We start from the raw sequence: 19,030 nt of genomic DNA, 5'->3' as shown, positions 1-19,030 counted from the left end.
ACACATATATAACTACTGAAAATTTTATATAGTTTCTAAAGTTCCTTTTTTCTAGTTTTTGACTGCCAGGCAATAAAATCACTTCTTACACTATGAGGACGTAGTTTGTCATTCAGTTAATTTTAGCATAGCATAACACGACTTTCCCTTCTTTTAAGTACCCCAGTGGGTAGTTGTTCTACGCTACAGAAAAGACAACATAAACAGACCACCTGCAGGTTGACCTGATTAGGGAGAGGTGGTGATCTCTAAGACGCTGATCAGCATGACCTTGTACTGGATAGCATTTCGCTGGCTATTATGATTGAAGGGCTTGGCTGAAAATGGCAAGATATGCATTCAAGTTTTTAAATGGAAAATAAAGTTGTTTACCTGATCATTTAGTAGGAGCAACTTGCCTCAGGAACAAGCACGCCAGAAACTGAACCGCTGGATACCAAAAACTTGACAAGATGTTGAGATGTACCCTTTAAACTATTCATTGAACAGGAGCATAAAAATATGCGACCGCACAGGCAAAACCGTACCACTGGACCTCAATCTTATTAAATCAATGGCCTTGTAATGATGTGCTTCCATTGCGGTTTTTTCATTTAGTCTAGAGAGGATGGCTTCTACACCTGGATTTTTATTTACAGCCATCATTATGTCTCTTGTCCGTAACAATGAAAAAATCATTATATATGCAGACTAAATAAAAATTCAACACATATCGCTTCCAACAATCACCTTTAGGCTACAGCCATTTTGTTTGTTTTTTAGGAGCATTAGCAACTAAGGCTATATTGCTCCGGGGATATGCGGTGGTCATTTCCTGACCTTTCCGCATCCTCCGTATTTGGTGGTCATGGGTTTGAACCCCGGTCTAATCAAGAAGCGTGTGCTATGCACTACTGCTCCTGCCCACCTGGCAACGTAGGTGCCAGCAGCATGTATTAATAATAGTCTCATCAACATCGCCTCTTACCTCAAACAGTGTGGACTCTCAATCAATCCACAAAAAACAAAACCAGTGGTGTTTTTCCTCAAACCAACCCCTACAGTAATAGCTTCAACAGCCGACGGAATTGTAATATCTGCCACTCCTATCCATGCAGATTTGGGAATTGTATTTGATCCAAAACTTTAATTTTATGCTCATGTAGATAAGCTCATGTCCAGAGCAGTCTCTCTTCAATAGGCATCTAAACAGCAATTAATCTATGTAAGGATCCTCAAATAATTAGGAAATTCATTAGAACAGTAATTTATACTCCACTCCTCTATGCTGCTGAAGTGTGAGAATCAGCAGCTACTACAATGAAGAAGCGAATCCACACTGCATAATTCTGGCTCCTTAAGTGGGCTAATCAGAAAGCTTGTCTCCCACCACAGGACAGAACTACAACTTTAGCTACTTCACTGGGGATGGAGTGACTACCTGATATTATTGAAGTACAGCAACTGGTAGCCACAGCTAAGATGGTCACAGACCAAATCTCAGCACTGTCCTTTTGGGATTTGTGTTACAGTCGAATACCCAAGCCAGAATGTCCGTCAATCCCGACACTCTGCTTGAAGCATCGGAGACTTCATATCTCAGATCACTTCTTCCCAAATCAAATACTAATGGAAGTACAGCACCTTGATGCCGACTTGAATAAGTTTTGCACCAATAAAGCCTATAAGAAAGAGGCCTTAGCAACCAGCTTAAATCCCAGAAGCCAATAAGAACAAACTCGTGCTCCTCTCCACACCATCTACCAAGCTCTCCTGTGCTACAACAGTACTCGTTTGCTACATGTGGGGTCGAAGTCTCACCATATCCATGCATCTTTAAACAAGAGCTCATTGATGCATCTCCACAGAAAAGATATGTGCCATTCATATATTATATATATTGTAAATATAGCCTTATGCAATACAGAATGTAAATACAGTTAATACTGCATTATGTTGAAAAATCATGATAACATGTTACATTTATTTTAATTTTTACTTTTTATATCATTGTGTACATTATTAATTATTTAATTCTGATGTGAGCCTTTGGCCATGACGGGGAAGTTGCAACTTTACTTATTTATTACATTGTATTCGTCTAGTTGCATTAAAGGTTTTTCCCTCTCTTACTGTTATTCTGAATTTCATAAATGGCATTGACAAAGGATAGAGGGTATGATGTCAAACTTTGCAAATGATGTAGTAGTAGTAGTAAAGGCATGTGATGCAAGAAAGCAAGCTTACGTAGCAAAAAAAAAAAAAAAAAAAAAAAAACATTTCACACATTCATTCCCTCTAAAAGTTTTTCCAGTTCCTCCTTGAATTTATTTAAGCTATCAACTTCCACGACTGATGAAAGTTTGTTCCAGCAATCAACTACCTGCTGGCTAAAGGCAAATTTTCACACATCTATTGTACAACTGTCTTTCCTCAATTTGAATTTATGCCCCTCAGGTTCGTAATCTCAGCAAGAAAACGAATTCCATCAGAATTGAGCCTACCCAACCCATTCAAGGCCTTATACACCTCATTAAGATCACGTCGCAGGTGCCTAATCTCCAGACACGGCAATTTGCAGAACCTTGGCCTTTCTTGGTAAGAGAACCCCTTTGTTCCCCCTCATCAATCTTGTAGCCCTTCTCTGTACTCGCTCAAGCAACTCTGCATCTTTCCTAAAATGAGGGATGTGAGTAGTGCTCCTTCAGGATAACCTGGATGGACTTAACAGATGGTCAGAAGACTGGCAGGTATGTTTTTATTCAGGAAAATGCACTTGTGGAACAACAACTCCAAAATAACTTATACATTTAGTAGAGTTGAATTAAAAACTAGAGATAGATAGGGAGTTGGGATATGGATGGACATGAACATGAAGTTCTCTGTGACTTCCATCAAAGAGAAGGCCCATGGTATCCTATTAACAGTATATATCAAACATATGCTTGTTGACACAGGCAGGTCATAGTAATGCAAAATTTGTATTTCTTTAATTTTATGAGGCAATTGTACTACACTCGACTGACATCTTGTGGAAATTCAAAGGTCATCTGAAAACTTGAAGTTCACACTGGAAGAATATTAAAATTCAACCTGATGTAATTGTAATAGATATTAAATTAAAGTTAAAATTCCAGTCAAATGAATTGTAATAATTCCAGCATGACTGGGATTAGCTTATTATATAAATTTATTCAGAAAATTGCATCACAAAAATTCAGCAGCAACTAGATTCTCTGTACTTCAGAAGTCATTAAGATAAAGAATAACATATTCTTCTTTGTACTGTGTACAATAGTCATACAGTAATTAGGAGTTTGATTTTTACTTAAGTCATCTCTTCATTTGCCATGTATTAGGATCATTTTGATAGCTCTTTTTCTTTCTAAAACTACTGCTTTTGCTGGTTTATTATTACCATTTTATTGGTTTGCTTTTTTGTATTTTTATATTTAGATTAATTTTTTCACATATATAATTTTTTTGCCACATAAGTAGCTATAAAATATTTTAAATAATTAAATTATTTTATGTAATTTTTTTTATATATCCCAATCTGATTCAAATTTCATTTATTTCCTTATTTGGTATATATCTCACATCGTAAGACTTGAGTTCATGTCATTCCCACCACCATTTGGTTTCCTCTAATGCTTTCTGCTTTTCATGACTAGATTCTGACTTTCACAAAAGGAGTCATACGACCTGTGTCATTGTACTATGGCTTCACACTTATGCTAGCAGTCTATCCTTGATATACGGATAGACTGCTAGCATACTTGTGTTTATTTTGCAATAGTAAACTTGCAAATTGATCAACATTTATAAACATAATGTAATTAACTAAGTAATTTCAATAAGATAGTATATCAGTATGCACACAGTAAAATTGTCACTCTCAGCATTTAATTAGTGTCTGTAATTTTCTTTTTTTCAGCCTTATGCCAGTCCACCATTGTGAATTGATAATGATCCATACTTTTTCTGTCAATGAAGATAGCACAGTAACTTCAGTTTCCAAGAGGGAGGTTTGTGCCGACATATTTCCATTAAAAAAATAAAATAATTCTTATGTGGTTAGGAAATGATATATATAGTTAATGTCCATTGAGATAAAAAAAGCACTCTTATACTAGGTGAATTGGGAAAAAATATAAAATATTTTTAATATTTTTATTTGATACTTATATATATATATCATTTACAAGTATAAACAGTTTAATGTTGATATTATGCTTGTAGCTGATGAAGAATCAATAGAAACCTTTCAACCCCAATCCCCATGATATAAAAAAAATTCTTGATATACTTATACACACACTGAGTGGCCACTTTATTAGATACACTTACTTCTTTTTTTTTCATGAAATTGCTCCTCCAGCAATAGCATAATGTGTTTATATGATGCAGAATGTGATCTAAATCAGGTATCCAAGGGTGCTGTATGTGTGTAATTCAGTGTTAGAATGGGAAAATCAAAAGATTTCAGTGAATTTCAATGTGGCACAATAGTGGTGCCCGGTGTAGTAATATAAGTATCTCTGAAACTGCAACCCTGCTGTGTTGCAGTTTCAGAGATACTCATGTCAGTACATCTAGTCTTTTTAGTGGGATGGTGCACAGATAAATTGAAATGGAGAATAATAACAAATGAAACACTTTAACTGGCATACAGCATAATCTGTCTTTAATTTCATAAGGGACTACAGATTATCCTCAGATGTTTTGTAGTACTTCATGTGCCATTTCTTCAGTGATTGAATTGCTGCCATTATTACCATGTTAGCTTCATACACTAAGGCGTACTGTGGATGCAGGAAGTACCACAAAATGTCTGAGAATAATCTAGTTCTTTAAGAGATTAAACAGTATAGATTAAAGAAATACTAAATCTTCCTTAAATTTATTCAAACAACCCACTTCCACAACACAAGATTGGAAGTTTGTTTCAATGATTAATTACTCTCTCGACTGAAATCAAATTTCCCCACATCTATCCTGCAACTATCCATTTTCAGTTTAAACATATATCCCCTGAACAAGGGTAAGGATGCCATCAGCATTTAGTTTACTCAATCCATTCAAAGCCTTAAACACCTCTTCAGATCACCTTACATATGCTGTAATTGGTAGAACTGAAGTCTTATTAAAAAAGAGTACCCTTTTGTGCCCCTGACCGATCTTGTTGTTCTCTTCTCCTCTCTTCCCAACACATCTACATTCTTCCTAAAATGAGGTTTCCAGAGTTATATACAATATTCGAGGTGTGGCCTAACCATTACCTTATATAACAGGATAATCATCTTGTCCTTACTGATAAAATTCCTTTATGCCACAGGAAGAACCCCCATGGGCCTAGCAGCCTGTCTGCGATGCGTGTATTTCTTGTTACCATTGTACCTAGTTCTCCCCTTTACTGGAAACAGCAGGGTGGGAGGTAAACAAGATTTATCTGATGAAGCTACATTTTTCCAATCCATAACAGCCCAATGTTTGTGTTCTCGAGCCCACTGTAAACATATATGAGTACTGTCTTGTTTTTGGCTGACAGGAGTGCAGCCCAGTTCTGTCATTGGCTGTGATGTCAGTTTGTGAAAAGATATAAGCTTATTAGTTATTATGATGTTGTCATGGTAGCTAATCAGATTGGTCAGACAAGATATCCCCTTAACAGATCCATGCTGTGATTACTATATGATGTCATTCTGTCAAGATTATCCTGTATTTCTTGTATCTTGTGAACTCCTCTGACCATGTGGTTGTCCCATAGTATAAACAGAATTTATTATTCATTTATTACTTGTATAATCACAGACTCCATTATTTTCCTAGAAAAGAAGTCAAGCTTATAGGTCTTTAATTACTCACTTCATCCTTTGATCACCCTTTGTGAATAGTAGGGACATTTGCAATATGTAAGTGCCTCCCCTGAATTCAAGGCTGCTTTCATAATTTCTTCTTACCCAAAATTTCTCATAATTTTTCGCCATTCTCCAGCCCTGCTGCAGTTTTTATGTATGACTATATGTCAGGGTATTGAGATTGGTCCAGTAACCAAATCAAATCCAGTCAGTGGAGGTCAACAAGCATTGTGCAAAGTAACGGAAAAGGCACTGTCTGTCATGTAACAATCCAGTACCTCTCTGATTACTACAACAATGGTAATCAGAGAGGAAAGCATTTCACAACTCATCACACCTTGTCACAAATGATGCCACAGCAAACCACCAAACTGCTCCTATCAGCAAAAAAAACAAGTACATTGGGCTCAGGAATGCCAGCCCTGGATAGTTGTGGATTGGAAAATGTAGCTAGTGCAACAAATCCTGCTTCTTGCTGTTTCAGATAACCTATTGATTGAAGTACCAGAATATGATGAAAATATCACAAGTTAGACCCATCCATGGAGGTGGTGTATGAAGTGTCTTCTTCATGGTGCAGTTCATCAGTGGAGCAAGGTTTGGATGACACAGTTATCGGGAAATTGTTTCTGATCAGGCCTTCATTGCTGCGGTGTATCCCTCTGCAAGCGGGTTCTTCCAATAGGATGATGTGCCATGTCAGAAGGCCAGAACTGTATAAAACTGGTTCCAAAAATTATTAATCATTTATTTAAATATAAAAATTCGAGGTACATTTTGACTATTTCCAGAAGTTGCAATAAATTTTAGAAAATTTTCCATTGTTTTGCTTGAATTGTATATTATTCATTTTGCATCTGAACTTTTTTTAACTCTGTATTCCTTAAAAATTTTTTATGAATTTTTTTTATTGCTTGTATTGATCCTGACCATTATTTTTTTCAGATTATTATGATTTGCTGTATTGCTTTTTGTACTAAAATGACTTATTTTTAAGCCTCTTTTAGGCATTTAATTCATTCATTATAATAAAGTTCTCATAGTTTACTGTAATGAAAGTTAAACTCAAAAAAATTAAAATTCAGAATTAATTTATAATTTTCCAACTTTAGTTTTCAAACAAGTTTCTTAAAGTTAGAATCATGTGTTTAGTACACTTCCAAAAATGGATGATTTACAGTGGTTTTTTTTTTTTTTTTTTTTGACCTGATAAGCAATTATATTGACATTATAATGCTAAATCATAATATTCATAATAGTGATAAAGGTTATTTTTAAAAATTAACAATAATAAATTTCACAACTTTCAAATTTCTCAATTTTCACAAATTTCAAAGTATTTTCAAGTTATGATTATGCACTAAATTTAGATGCCTATATCATGCAGCCAGTAGAGATTTCTGTTTTGAATTTATTTCATCTAATCAGTTTCATGTACGATGCACCTAAAACAAATACACTGTGATTGTATTATTATTATTATCATAGTATATTATTTTATTTTATTATTTTCAAAAAAACAACCCACTGAGTTAGCAGCCCATTAGTTATGTAGTGTGAAGAGGAAAAGGCCAAACCCTCCAGCATATGACAGCACGACAAAACAAATGGCCCTCAGTTCCCAGCAGCTTTCACTCTCCCTCTTACGGCGGCGAGAGGATCAGAGTGGAAGCAGAGGGTGCTAAGAATCTTTGGGTACGACCAGGCTGCCATGCACAGAAACTGAACTTGGCCTGTTATAATGTAAGATCACTCATTGGCTGAAACAAGAAGAAGAAATGAATCACTTATAAGTTTATCAAGTGGAAATCTGCTGTACACCAATGGAAACAGTGAAAGGAGTGAAGGTGGAGTTGGCTTTCTGGTCCATAAAGATATAAAAAACAACATTTTGGAATTCAAAAGTACATCATCAAGGGTGTCAAGACTAATATTCAAGATTTCTAAGAGGTACAAGCTAAAGATTATAATGATTTATGCACCAACATCGAGCCATGATGATGAAGAGGTTGAAGAAATGTACACCGAAATTGAGAGTCTTCTAGATGAGCAGAAAAGCCACTACACTATTATTATGGGGGACTTCAATGCTAAGGTTGGAAAAAGGCAAAACATCGCAGAAAGAGGAACTATAGGAAATTTTGGAATTGGTGAAAGAAATAAAAGAAGTGAAAGACTTGTGGAATTTGCAGAATCTCGAGGACTGTCAGTAATGAACACTTTTTTTCAAGAAAAGAGTGAACAGAAAGTGGACATGGAAGAGTCCAAATGGATTAACAACTGGTGAAATCGACTTCATCCTCACTAACAGAAGATATATTGTGAATGACGTTACTGTCCTGAATAAGGTAAATGTTGGAAGTGATCACAGAATGGTAAGATGCACACTTGATATAGATGTAGGAAAGGAAAGGAAAAAACTGACTCAAGTAAATAATCCAAAGGTCTTTGAGATAACAGAGGAGGAGAAAAAGCAGTATGTACTGGAACTTAAGAACAAGTTTGAGCTTCTGCAGACTGCTCAGGACCAAGATATCGACAAAGAATATTACAACTTTCTGAAAGTGATAAAGCCCAAGAAACCTATAGGGAAAAAGAAATCCAAAGAAGAAAAAATTAGTCAAGAAACACTTGACATGATGAACTGAAGATGACAAATGAAGAGCAAGAAAAACACTGACAGGGAGAAAATTGAGTATACTGAGTTATGCAAAGCCGTTAGAAAGAGACTCAGAGAGGACATAAGAAGATTTAACACAAGAATAGTAGAACAAGCATTAAGGGAAAACAAAAGGTTTAAATCAGCAGCCATGAGCAGTAATACAGAAAGACAAATGATACTGAAACTGAAGAATAGTAATGGTGTACTTATAAACAGCAGAGAAGGCATAATTCAAATAGCAGAAGACTACTATAGAGAATTATACAAGGAGCGAGGGAATGATGCCAGCAGTGGGGAAGATGGATTGCAAAGTAGCAACACATACGACATACCCGATATTCTTCCTGATGAGGTAGAACATGTATTGAGGAAAATGAAGAATCAGAAAGCCCCGGGGGAAGATGAAGTTACTGTAGAGTTGTTAAAATTGGGAGGAAGAGACATAACACAAAAACTGGCAAGGCTCTTCACAAAGTGCATTAGAAAAGGTGTGACGCCTAAGCAGTGGAATAATGCAATCATAGTTTTGCTGCATAAGAAAGGAGATAAATCAGAAATTGGAAATTACAGACCAATTAGCTTGTTATCCCACATCTACAAGTTGTTCACAAGGGTCATTACTAACAGATTAGAAAGAATACTTGATGAGAATCAACCGAAAGAGCAAGCTGGCTTTAGGACAGGATTCTCAACTATGGATCACCTTCACGTAATATCACAGCTAACGGAGAAAGCAAATGAATATAAAACACCATTATGCTTGGTATTTGTGGATTATGAAAAGGCATTTGACTCCGTACAGCATAAGGCAATGTTTCGGGCACTGGAAAGACAAGGCATAGATACCCCATATATTATGATTTTGAAGAAAATATATGAGAGTGCTACCTCCTTTATTAGACTAGACAAAGACAATAGGAAATTTAAAATCGAGAAAGGAGTTCGACAAGGAGACACAGTATTTCCGAAGCTGTTTACTGCTGCCCTTGAGGAAACTTTCAGAAGATTAGACTGGTCGCAGAAAGGAGTCAATGTGAACGGAGACTACCTAAACCATTTACGATTTGCAGATGACATTGTGGTCATAAGCGACGATCCCAAAGAATTAGAGGAAAATCTTAATCAGTTATGCACAGTTAGTAAGGATTTTGGACTAAAGATGAATATGGCTAAAACAAAAGTAATGATGAACAAGTATGCCACGGAAAGGGATATAATGATTGAAGGAGCAGTAATTGAAAAGGTGGAGTCATATACTTATCTGGGACAAGTTATTAGCTGTAATAATGATAAATGGCTGGAAGTCAAGAGAAGAATAAATTTTGGATGGATAGCATTCAGGAAATATAGTCACATACTGAAGAGCAATATCCCAGTTTGTCTGAAATGTAAAATAATGAACCAATGTATACTCCCCACCATGACATATGGAAGTGAAACGTGGGCACTCACCAAAAGAATGGAAGAGAAGCTGAGAACTACACAGCGAAGAATGGAACGAATTATATTGGGAATCAGACTGTTAGATAAGAAGAGAAACACATGGATTAGGCAGCAAACTCAAGTAAAGGACATTCTTATCAAAACTAAAGAACTAAAATGGTCTTGGGCAGTACACATAGCTCGAAGATGATGACAGATGGACTAAGAAAATAACAGAATGGTACCCAAGAGGAGCTAGAAGAAAACCTGGAAGACAAAGCTGGAGATGGATAGATGAAATTCATGAGTTTTTGGGTAGTAAATGGATGGCCAGTGCTCAAAACAGAAGGAACTGGAAAGTTGCTGGAGAGGCCTTCATCCTGCAGTGGATTGAAAATGGCTGATGATGATGATGATGATGATAGTTATGCAGGTATTATAAAGTTATTGTGTGCATCGGCAAAAAACTTCTTAAAAACCTAATATTATTAATGGAATATATAATTAATGGAAACCTAAATCAAAAGCTTGTAGCTGCATATTTGAATTTTTTCCTCTGTCAGTAATGCTGTAATACCAAACTACCATATTTTGTAGTGGTAATAATTATTAGATATAATAAACATACTGCATTGGCATCATTTAAGCAAAGTTTGCGTAAAAGACATCATAACACATGTCATATTGCAAATGTCATGAAGAGATTTGCAATAAAATAGGGCATGCTTTTTCACCATGAAAAAGCAGAACTTCCCCGAAAGGAGATACATACCACTGTTTATTTTCATTAGAGTGCCGCCTCCAAAGTGGCACCATTTTTGTGATTGTTGTTTGGAAGACTGCTGCACAAATTGGAGCAGTGTGGCATTGGAGGCAAATTGCTGCATGGATAAGGGGATGGTTGAGTGGCAGAAGACAGAGAGTGGTAATCAATGGACACTGCTCAACGTGGACTAATGTTATTAGTGGAGTTCCTCAGGGTTCAGTGTTGGGTCCGTTGTTGTTTTCGGTGTTTATGAATGATATTGATGATGGTATATCAAGTTTAATGTCCAAGTTTGCAGATGATACAAAGGTTGGCAGGGTTGTTAAGGACACTATTGACGCTATGCTGCTGCAACAGGATCTGGAAAGGTTGAACAGATGGGCTGAGAGGTGGCAAATGAAGTTTAACATTGACAAATGTAAAGTACTACATATGGGAAACAGTAACCCCAGAGCAACGTATCAACTCTGCGGTACTACACTTACAGTGGTGGAGAATGAAAAGGACCTGGGGGTAATTGTGCAGGCAGATATGAAGTTCTCTGAGCAGTGCAGACGAGCTGCAAGAGTAGCTCATGGTGTCTTGTCAATGATATACAGGAATTTTTCTAGCAGGGATAAGGAGGCGATTATTCCCTTGTATAAGGCAATGGTTAGGCCACATCTTGAGTACTGTATACAGGTTTGGAGGCCTCATTTCAAGAAGGATGTAGAGCTGCTGGAACGGGTACAGAGAAGGGCAACAAGATTAGTGAATGGAACAAAGGGTTGCTATTACGAAGAAAGGCTTAAGTTTTGCAAATTACAGAGTCTGGAGACTAGGCACAGGCGAGTTGATCTGATAGAGGTGTATAAGGCTTTGAATGGTTTGAGCATGCTCAATGCCAATGGGATTCTTCCTCTTGCTCAGAATAATCACCTCAGAGGGCATAAATTCAAATTGAGGAAGGATGGATGTCGGATAGATGTGCGGAAATTTGCCTTTGGCCAGCAGCAGGTGGTTGGTTGGTGGAACCGACTTCCATCACTTGTTGTTGAAGTTGATAGCCTAAACAAATTTAAGGCTCAACTGGACAGGTATTTCAAACGAACGGAGGGGTGAAATGGGAGTGGTGTGTTTTTTTTTTTTTTTTTTTGGCTGATGCTGAATAAGCTTGCTTTCTTGCATCATATGCCTCTACTAATGCTAATGCTACTCATCAACTGGCAGATAGGCACCCTGAGTGCAAAATTTGACATCCCAGTTGTCACTTGACTCCCCAATATGATAGATGCTAAAAGGTGTAATAAATTTAACCTCCCTGTAAGACATGATATATAAGCATAAATGCTCAAGCTACAGGAAGGAATACTAAGAATAAATAGCAGTTCTCTTTCTGGGCAAGTGCTACTTTTTTTGAGTGCGGCAACTCATTCCAAGTCAGTTAGTCACTTGGCTTCCCACTATATGCTAATTACAATGCAAGAAAAGGCCAAGTGAGTGAGTGACCTTGAGATGCATGTTTTTTTTTTTTTTTTTTTTTTACCTGCTGTAGTGTATTCTTTTCTATAGCTTGAAGGTTTATGCTCTGGTTTTATATGGAGTTTCAGTTATTAGCTATAAAAATAACTTTTTTAGGTACTGGTCATTTTTGCACATTCAGTTGCAATAACTTTCACACTCTTTATAGCATAACTACCAATAGATATTCTTATTTAGAATTCTTTTACTCAGTCTCAAATATTAATAAAAAATTCTGTATTGATATTATTTTATAAAAAGAAACTGCCATGTTTACAGAGGTGATAATTTCGTAATATAAATTGTCTCATATATATACATGGTTATGTAGGTACATAATCATATCTGAAACAAAATCAAAAGTTTTGAAAGTTTGGAGAGACAAGTCTCCTAACTTTCAAAACTTGTGGTTATCTTGGAACAGGTTTAATGAAGATGAAAGAATAGATATGAAAATAAAAAAATAGAATAGGTAAAGCAGCATAGGCAACCAGGTAAACAAATTCATCTGGAATAAAAGAAAAGTTAGCAAGATGATTTTTTTTTTTTTTTTTTTTTGTTAGTTGTTGGCGCATCATCTTCTGTGGCCATATTGCACCTCCCAAGGTTTTTGCATTTTCTACTCTGATCCAAGCCCGAGGCGGGATTCGAACCCGTGACCTTTGGGTTGCCAGGCAGGCACTTTACCCACCCGGCTAGCCTGGTGAGCAGCAAGTTGAGTAAAAATTAGTTGTTTATAATGTTTAGCTCTTAACACATTTTTAAATACAGCCACTCTCCGACTTACGTAAGGGTTGTGTTCCGGGAAACAAGTTTAATTTTACATAAGTCGGAATTTCTCTAAATGCTTATGCAGCACTTGCAACTATGCATGCTGAATTTGATTGAAGTGAAATGTAATAGAATTATTTATTCAATTTTTTTATCTCATGCGCAGGAAAAATTACAAAAGTCTACAAAATTACAAAAATTTCCAAATTATAAAATTACAAAAAACTATTCATTTTAGGCCACCCAAATAATGAAATTCATCTGCTGTGCTGTGTGTTTTATGTCTGTTAATTGTGTGTGTGTTATATAGTCGATTTGTCTGTTTTGCTGGGTGAAAAACCCCATTTCTGGGGATTATAAAATTAAAAAAGACAGAGGAGACAGGCATCTTTTGAGCATCCTTGCCAGAATTAACTCTCCAGGTGATAAGCACGCCACTGCAGAAGTTGAGGGCTATGGAGATTTAGAAGGGGTTTTTTTCAAAACATCACAAAATTTCTCTGCAGCTGCAGAATTGGCACTGACAACTTCACCGCATATCTTAATATTTTGGAAACCAGCGCGATGCTTGAACCTATTAAACCACCCGTTGCTTGCCACGAACTTGGCTTGGGGTTTGCCTTACTTATCCTTAATATCTTCATAAATACGTGTTGCTTTTGCTTGAATGGCCATTGAACTCAGGGGCACTTGCCACTTAATCTCATTTTCCATCCATATTATTAATAGCTTTTCCATCTTTGATACAGCATCTGAACACTGTTTTGTGATCACTGTTGATCTTAAATGCGTTGATCCTTAAAAATGTTTTCTTATATGCACACTGGCCCTTAAAATAGTATTCACTGTTGAAGCAGCGAGACCTAATTCCATGCAATAGATGACAAACTTTGTCCTGCTTTGTAATTCTTAATTAATCATCTTCATTTCTAAATCAATTTTGTTTCGTTTTCTAGCACTACCAGCACTTGCACTTTCCATTGGTCCTTTTCCCTTCTCAGACCAGGGTTAGAGTCCATGACCACCAAATACGGAGGATGCGGAAAGGTCAGGAAATGACCACTGCATATCCCCGGAGCAATATGGCCTTAGTGGCTAATGCTCCAAATAACAACAACAACAACAACAACAACAACCTTTTCCCTTCACGATTGTAATAAGTAAATAGGAATGAAGAGAAGATTTTGAAAATTTATTTATGTTTTTTATATGAGCATCGTTGCCAGAAGGGGAACTCATTTCATCATAATACCGTAACGTAAAAACACGCAGAATTCCAGTTATTGGTATTATTGCAAATGCAATAAGATCGAGTTTACTATCCATTTATAATAGATTGTGCTAACAATCTATTATAAAAATCTATTATAAAACCCCAATAAACCAGAAAGTGCAAATTGTTTTTGTTTTATAGTAGTAACCTCCAGAAATGTGTTTTAGAAAAATATCACAAAGGCATTCAAAATTGATTCTTATAACAGAACATATGATAACGATGAGAGTGTAGTGCAATTTCCATTATAAAAATGCTATTTATCTCTCTTTTAGATTGATAAATAGCTTAGTTATATAGAAAAAATTTCAACTTCTGACGTCTTGGAACGAATTACCAAAAAAAAAACCAATGTGTTATTGGGTTCACATTGCGATATTTTGACAATACCTCCATTTATTCCTGTGGAATTAGATAGTATGAATCAGAGCTGTACTACTCAATATGTTCTACGTTGATAATAATATTAATAAAATAATAAGAGGAGTTTACCTCAAGTAAGTGTTCTATGCACTATATTGAGGTAAACACCTCTTATTATTTTACTAATTCCTGTGGAATGCAAAATCGCCTTCCACAATTTTTTAAAGTTTGCACCAGCCAGCAAAAATTTTCGCAAAGTCGAGTATTACGTAAGCCGGGGAGTGCCTGTATTAGAACTTCTTAGGATTTATTCCGTTATTACAATGGTTCTCTCAACCTAATATCAAAAAGTCATTCTTTATTCTTTTTTTTCCCCCCATTTTCTTCTATTTTCCCAATCTCCATCCACCAGTCCTCTTTTATTCATAGCTGCTCTCACACCCTCTATCCAGGTCCTTCTTGGTCTTCCTCTCTTTTTTCTTCTCAATGGCATCCATTTCATGATTCCTCTGGGTAATCTGTCATCCTCCATTCTCTTCACATGGCCAAACCACTCCAATCTATTTTATCAATGATGGTATTTTGGACATTTATTGTATTCCTTATCATGTCATTTCTAACTTTTTCAGCCCTAGACTTTCTTGCTGATCTTTGCCAGAAACCCATCTCAACAGCCAATAGTTTATTTTTTTGTCTTTCATTTAAGGTCCAAGTCTCATATCCATCTAATAATATACTTTGTAATATCACATTATATATTTAATGTTTAGTTTTGTTAATAATATTTTTATTCCATAACACAGAATTGAGCATTCCTGTGATCTTTCTACCTACACTCAGTTTCCTGCGCAGATGATCCATCAGCCAAAACAATTGCACCCAAGTATTTAAATTTCTGTACAGTTTGACCTGTATTCCATATATTCTAGTTACTAGAAGCATATAAAACATGGGGGCTGACAGTAAATTTTAATAAGACAGAGTACATGAATCGAAATGAGGATGTTCTAGATTTATATGGAATACAGGTCAAACTGTACAGAAATTTAAATACTTGGGTGAAATTGTTTCGGCTGATGTTTCTGACTATGTAATTTGCATCATCATCGTCATGTGCTACCACAACTTGGTTGTCTGTAAACAGTAGATTGTAAATGTACTTATTTTGACCAAGGGGAATACCCATTGAACTGCATTTCTGTGACCACGGTCTTAGAACAACTTCCAGGTATTGCTTAAAGAAAGTAGGCGACAAACAGCATCCTTGAAGTAGTCCTTTTGAAGTCTTAAATTTTCTTGATAATTTTGAACCAATTTTAATACAGTATGTATTGTTCTTGTAGATTTTTCTAATTATATCAATTAATGGCTAGCTTATTGGCATTTTTTCCATAGCCTTCCACAGAAGATTTCTTGGCACATTGTCATATGTTTTCTCTAAATCTATGAACAGCATACCTACATCTTGTTTTATAGTCTGACATTTTTTCAGAATCTGCTTAACAGTGAATACAGGAGCTATACATAAGCACCAGTCAAAAAGCTACATTGTTCCTCAGAAATTATAACCTCTTGTTCCAGTTTTGATTTTATCACTTTCCCAAATAGTTATAGAGGTCATAATGCAAATTCCTCTATAGTTGGAGCATCTTCTTTTATCATTTTTCTTAAAAATTAATGTAAGTATCCGATTGCCATCTCATCTGCTTCATCGCCATCACATATTGAACAGTCGAGTTAGTAGATTTATAACTCTTTGACCTCCATATTAATTCCACCTGGACCTGGTGCTTTTCCATTTTTTTGCCATTTTTGTTTCCAGTTCCACTTCTTTAATTTGGATGTTCAATCCTCTTTTCATGACAACTGTCTCTGTTTCAGTTTCTCTATATTCCTCTCTTCCTTCGTTCAATAGCCATTCATAATAATTTACCCATTCCTCCACATCTATCATTTCCAGTCTAGCATTTTGCTTATGAGGTTTCCTTAAACTCTTCAATACTCTCCATGCCTCTGCAGATCTTGTACATCCCAGTTTGCTGTTCACTTCAACACATGGGACTCATTCTTTACCTTGATGACTTCTGCCTTCACTTCTTCATTTTTTTTTCTTTATATATTTTTCTGTGAACTTCACTTTTTGAACTCAGCCATCTTTGGTATGCTTTTCTTTTTTTTCCATTATTAATTCCTTAATTTCCATGTTCAACCAATCATTTTGTTTCATCTTTTGAGATTTTCCTATTGCGTCTCTAGCAATTCTTTCACTGTTTCGTTTAGGTATTCATATATGTCTTTTGCACTCTCCCCGTAGGTTTCATCTAATTCTTGGCTAATCTTTGTTGATACAAACCCTTTCAGTTTCAGAAAGATTCAGTTCCAGAATTGAATCTTTCAGTGACAAGTTGTTCATTCCTCTCAAAGTCTTTCTTCCTTTTCTGGCACACCCATGGGAACAACATAGTCTTCACCAAAAAGTGATCAGAACCACAGTTTGCCCCTCTCTGGGCCCTAACATCACAGACAAAAATTGTGTTTGTTGTTTAGTGATTGCATAATCAACTATTGATTTTAGGCCCTTTGTTTCTAGGAACCATGTGAACTTAGGAATATCTCTATGTTGAAAGAAGGCATTACTAATCCTCAGCTTATATTGAGAGCAAAGTTCTATCAGTTTTTCTCCGTTATCGTTCTTTACATTTTCTCCATGTCTTCCCACCACTTCATTGTCTGCAGCTTGTCCCACTCTTGAGTTCAAATCCCTCATTATGACTTCCTCTCTGCAATGTGGAATTGCTTCTATTACTTCTGACAGGTTTTCCCAGAAATTTTCGTTAATGTCCGTAGGAGACTCATTACTAGGAGCGTATACTCCAATAATAGTAATTTATCTTCTATATATTTTAATTTCAAGTGTCATGATTCTTTCATCAACAAAGCTCCATTTTTCAGTAAACTTTCTGAGATTTTTGTGAATAAGAACAGCCACCCCTGCCTTGGCTCTGACATGTCGGTCGACACCAGGCCAAAGGAAAATATATTCTCCAGTCATTTCTTCACCTCTCCCTTTCTTCTTTGTTTCAGCTAAGACTGCCACATCCAATTTATATTTTCCCAATTCCAATAAAATTTCATCTTGTTTTGTACTAACTCCTTGTACATTTCAGCAGCCAAAATTCATAAACCTTTTCCTTTTGCCAGTTCAATTCCTATTTGTCTGTCCAATTTTTTTTCTCTGTTAGGTCTTTTAGCATTGAAAGGATGTATTATGACGAATGGGGAGCTGGCCCATTGCATCAACCTCCAACCTGGAGGACCAGGTATCTTTTTTTCATCTGGTCTCTAGCTACAAACCTTTCTGGCTTGGGAGCCCTCTACCGGTAGCAAGCCCCACCACCACAACAAGGTAAAGATACCATTGGTGGAGAATATTAGAACTAAAAGTTGAATATTAAAATGTATCCAACTAAATCTAAATTTTTAACTGTGGTGTTGAGAGTTGAATTAAATCCTGCCCTGATGTAGGTAAGTGGTTGGGAGTGAGAAGCACATGCTCTTTGAGTGGACTATGGTTCACACTCACATGACTGCTAAATATGATTAACGTTTGTATTCATGGTTTATTATAAACTCTTCTGACCATGTAGTTCAGTCAGAATATAAACAAGAACATATAGAGCCAACCGGGCTAGCCAGGTGGGTAAAGTGCCTGCCTGCCTGCCAACCCAAAGGTCGCGGGTTCGAATCCCGCCTCGGGCTTGGATCAGAGTAAAATGCAAAGACTTTGGGAGGTGCATTATGGCCATATTACAAATATGCAAATTGATTATTAATGCTTATATGAAAGGGTGTAAAGGCAAAACCATAAATACAAAGAAATGACTGACTAGCAGTTAGAAGATATTTTAACAACTAGCATATTGATCTAGGCTTTAAGAATTGACATTCTGTACTTTATAGCACAAAGAAATGCAGCATGTAGATAATTGATTAGCTTCAGTACATTTAAAATATTAAATAAATATTAGAAAACAATTGCTTTTGACATATACAGCTGAAATCTACAAAAAAATGTTTGTTTTCCAATTCATCATTTCTGTAAATGAATGTTACAGTGATGTTGAACAGATATGTTGTGTAACATATAATTTATTTGTACAAACATCTTTGGTCAGTAGATATATTTCCTTTTATAGAATCACTTTAAGCACATTCTCAAATTTTAAATTTTAAACAAACTATTTCAACATATTTTCTTAGTGTTACTGGCATTTAACTGCAAGTACCACAAAAACTACTATAAAGTTAATAAATTAAACTAAGTAAGCGAGATTTAAAATAAGATACTTTGCCATGTTAAGTTTTTTAAGTAGTTTATTGGTATGCAAAGAACAGTTGGAAGAGATAGACCAAAAACATTTCCAATAATTAAA

General features: G+C 35.9%; 1 protein-coding gene across 1 annotated transcript in view; it reads left to right on the top strand.

Moving 5' to 3' along the window:
• Positions 1 to 19,030, top strand: part of asun (integrator complex subunit 13 asun) — a 409,288-nt gene that overhangs the window by 79,683 nt on the left and 310,575 nt on the right. The window contains exon 5 of the mRNA XM_090371642.1: positions 3,917 to 4,007. Within this exon, the coding sequence (XP_090227768.1) occupies positions 3,917 to 4,007 (91 nt within the window). The remainder of the gene's footprint in view (positions 1 to 3,916; positions 4,008 to 19,030) is intronic.

Source organism: Mastigoproctus giganteus, chromosome 4 (assembly GCF_048544385.1).
Source record: "Mastigoproctus giganteus isolate SK-2022 chromosome 4, ASM4854438v1, whole genome shotgun sequence".
Lineage (NCBI taxonomy): Eukaryota > Metazoa > Arthropoda > Arachnida > Uropygi > Thelyphonidae > Mastigoproctus > Mastigoproctus giganteus.
This window is presented reverse-complemented; position numbering and strand designations above follow the sequence as displayed.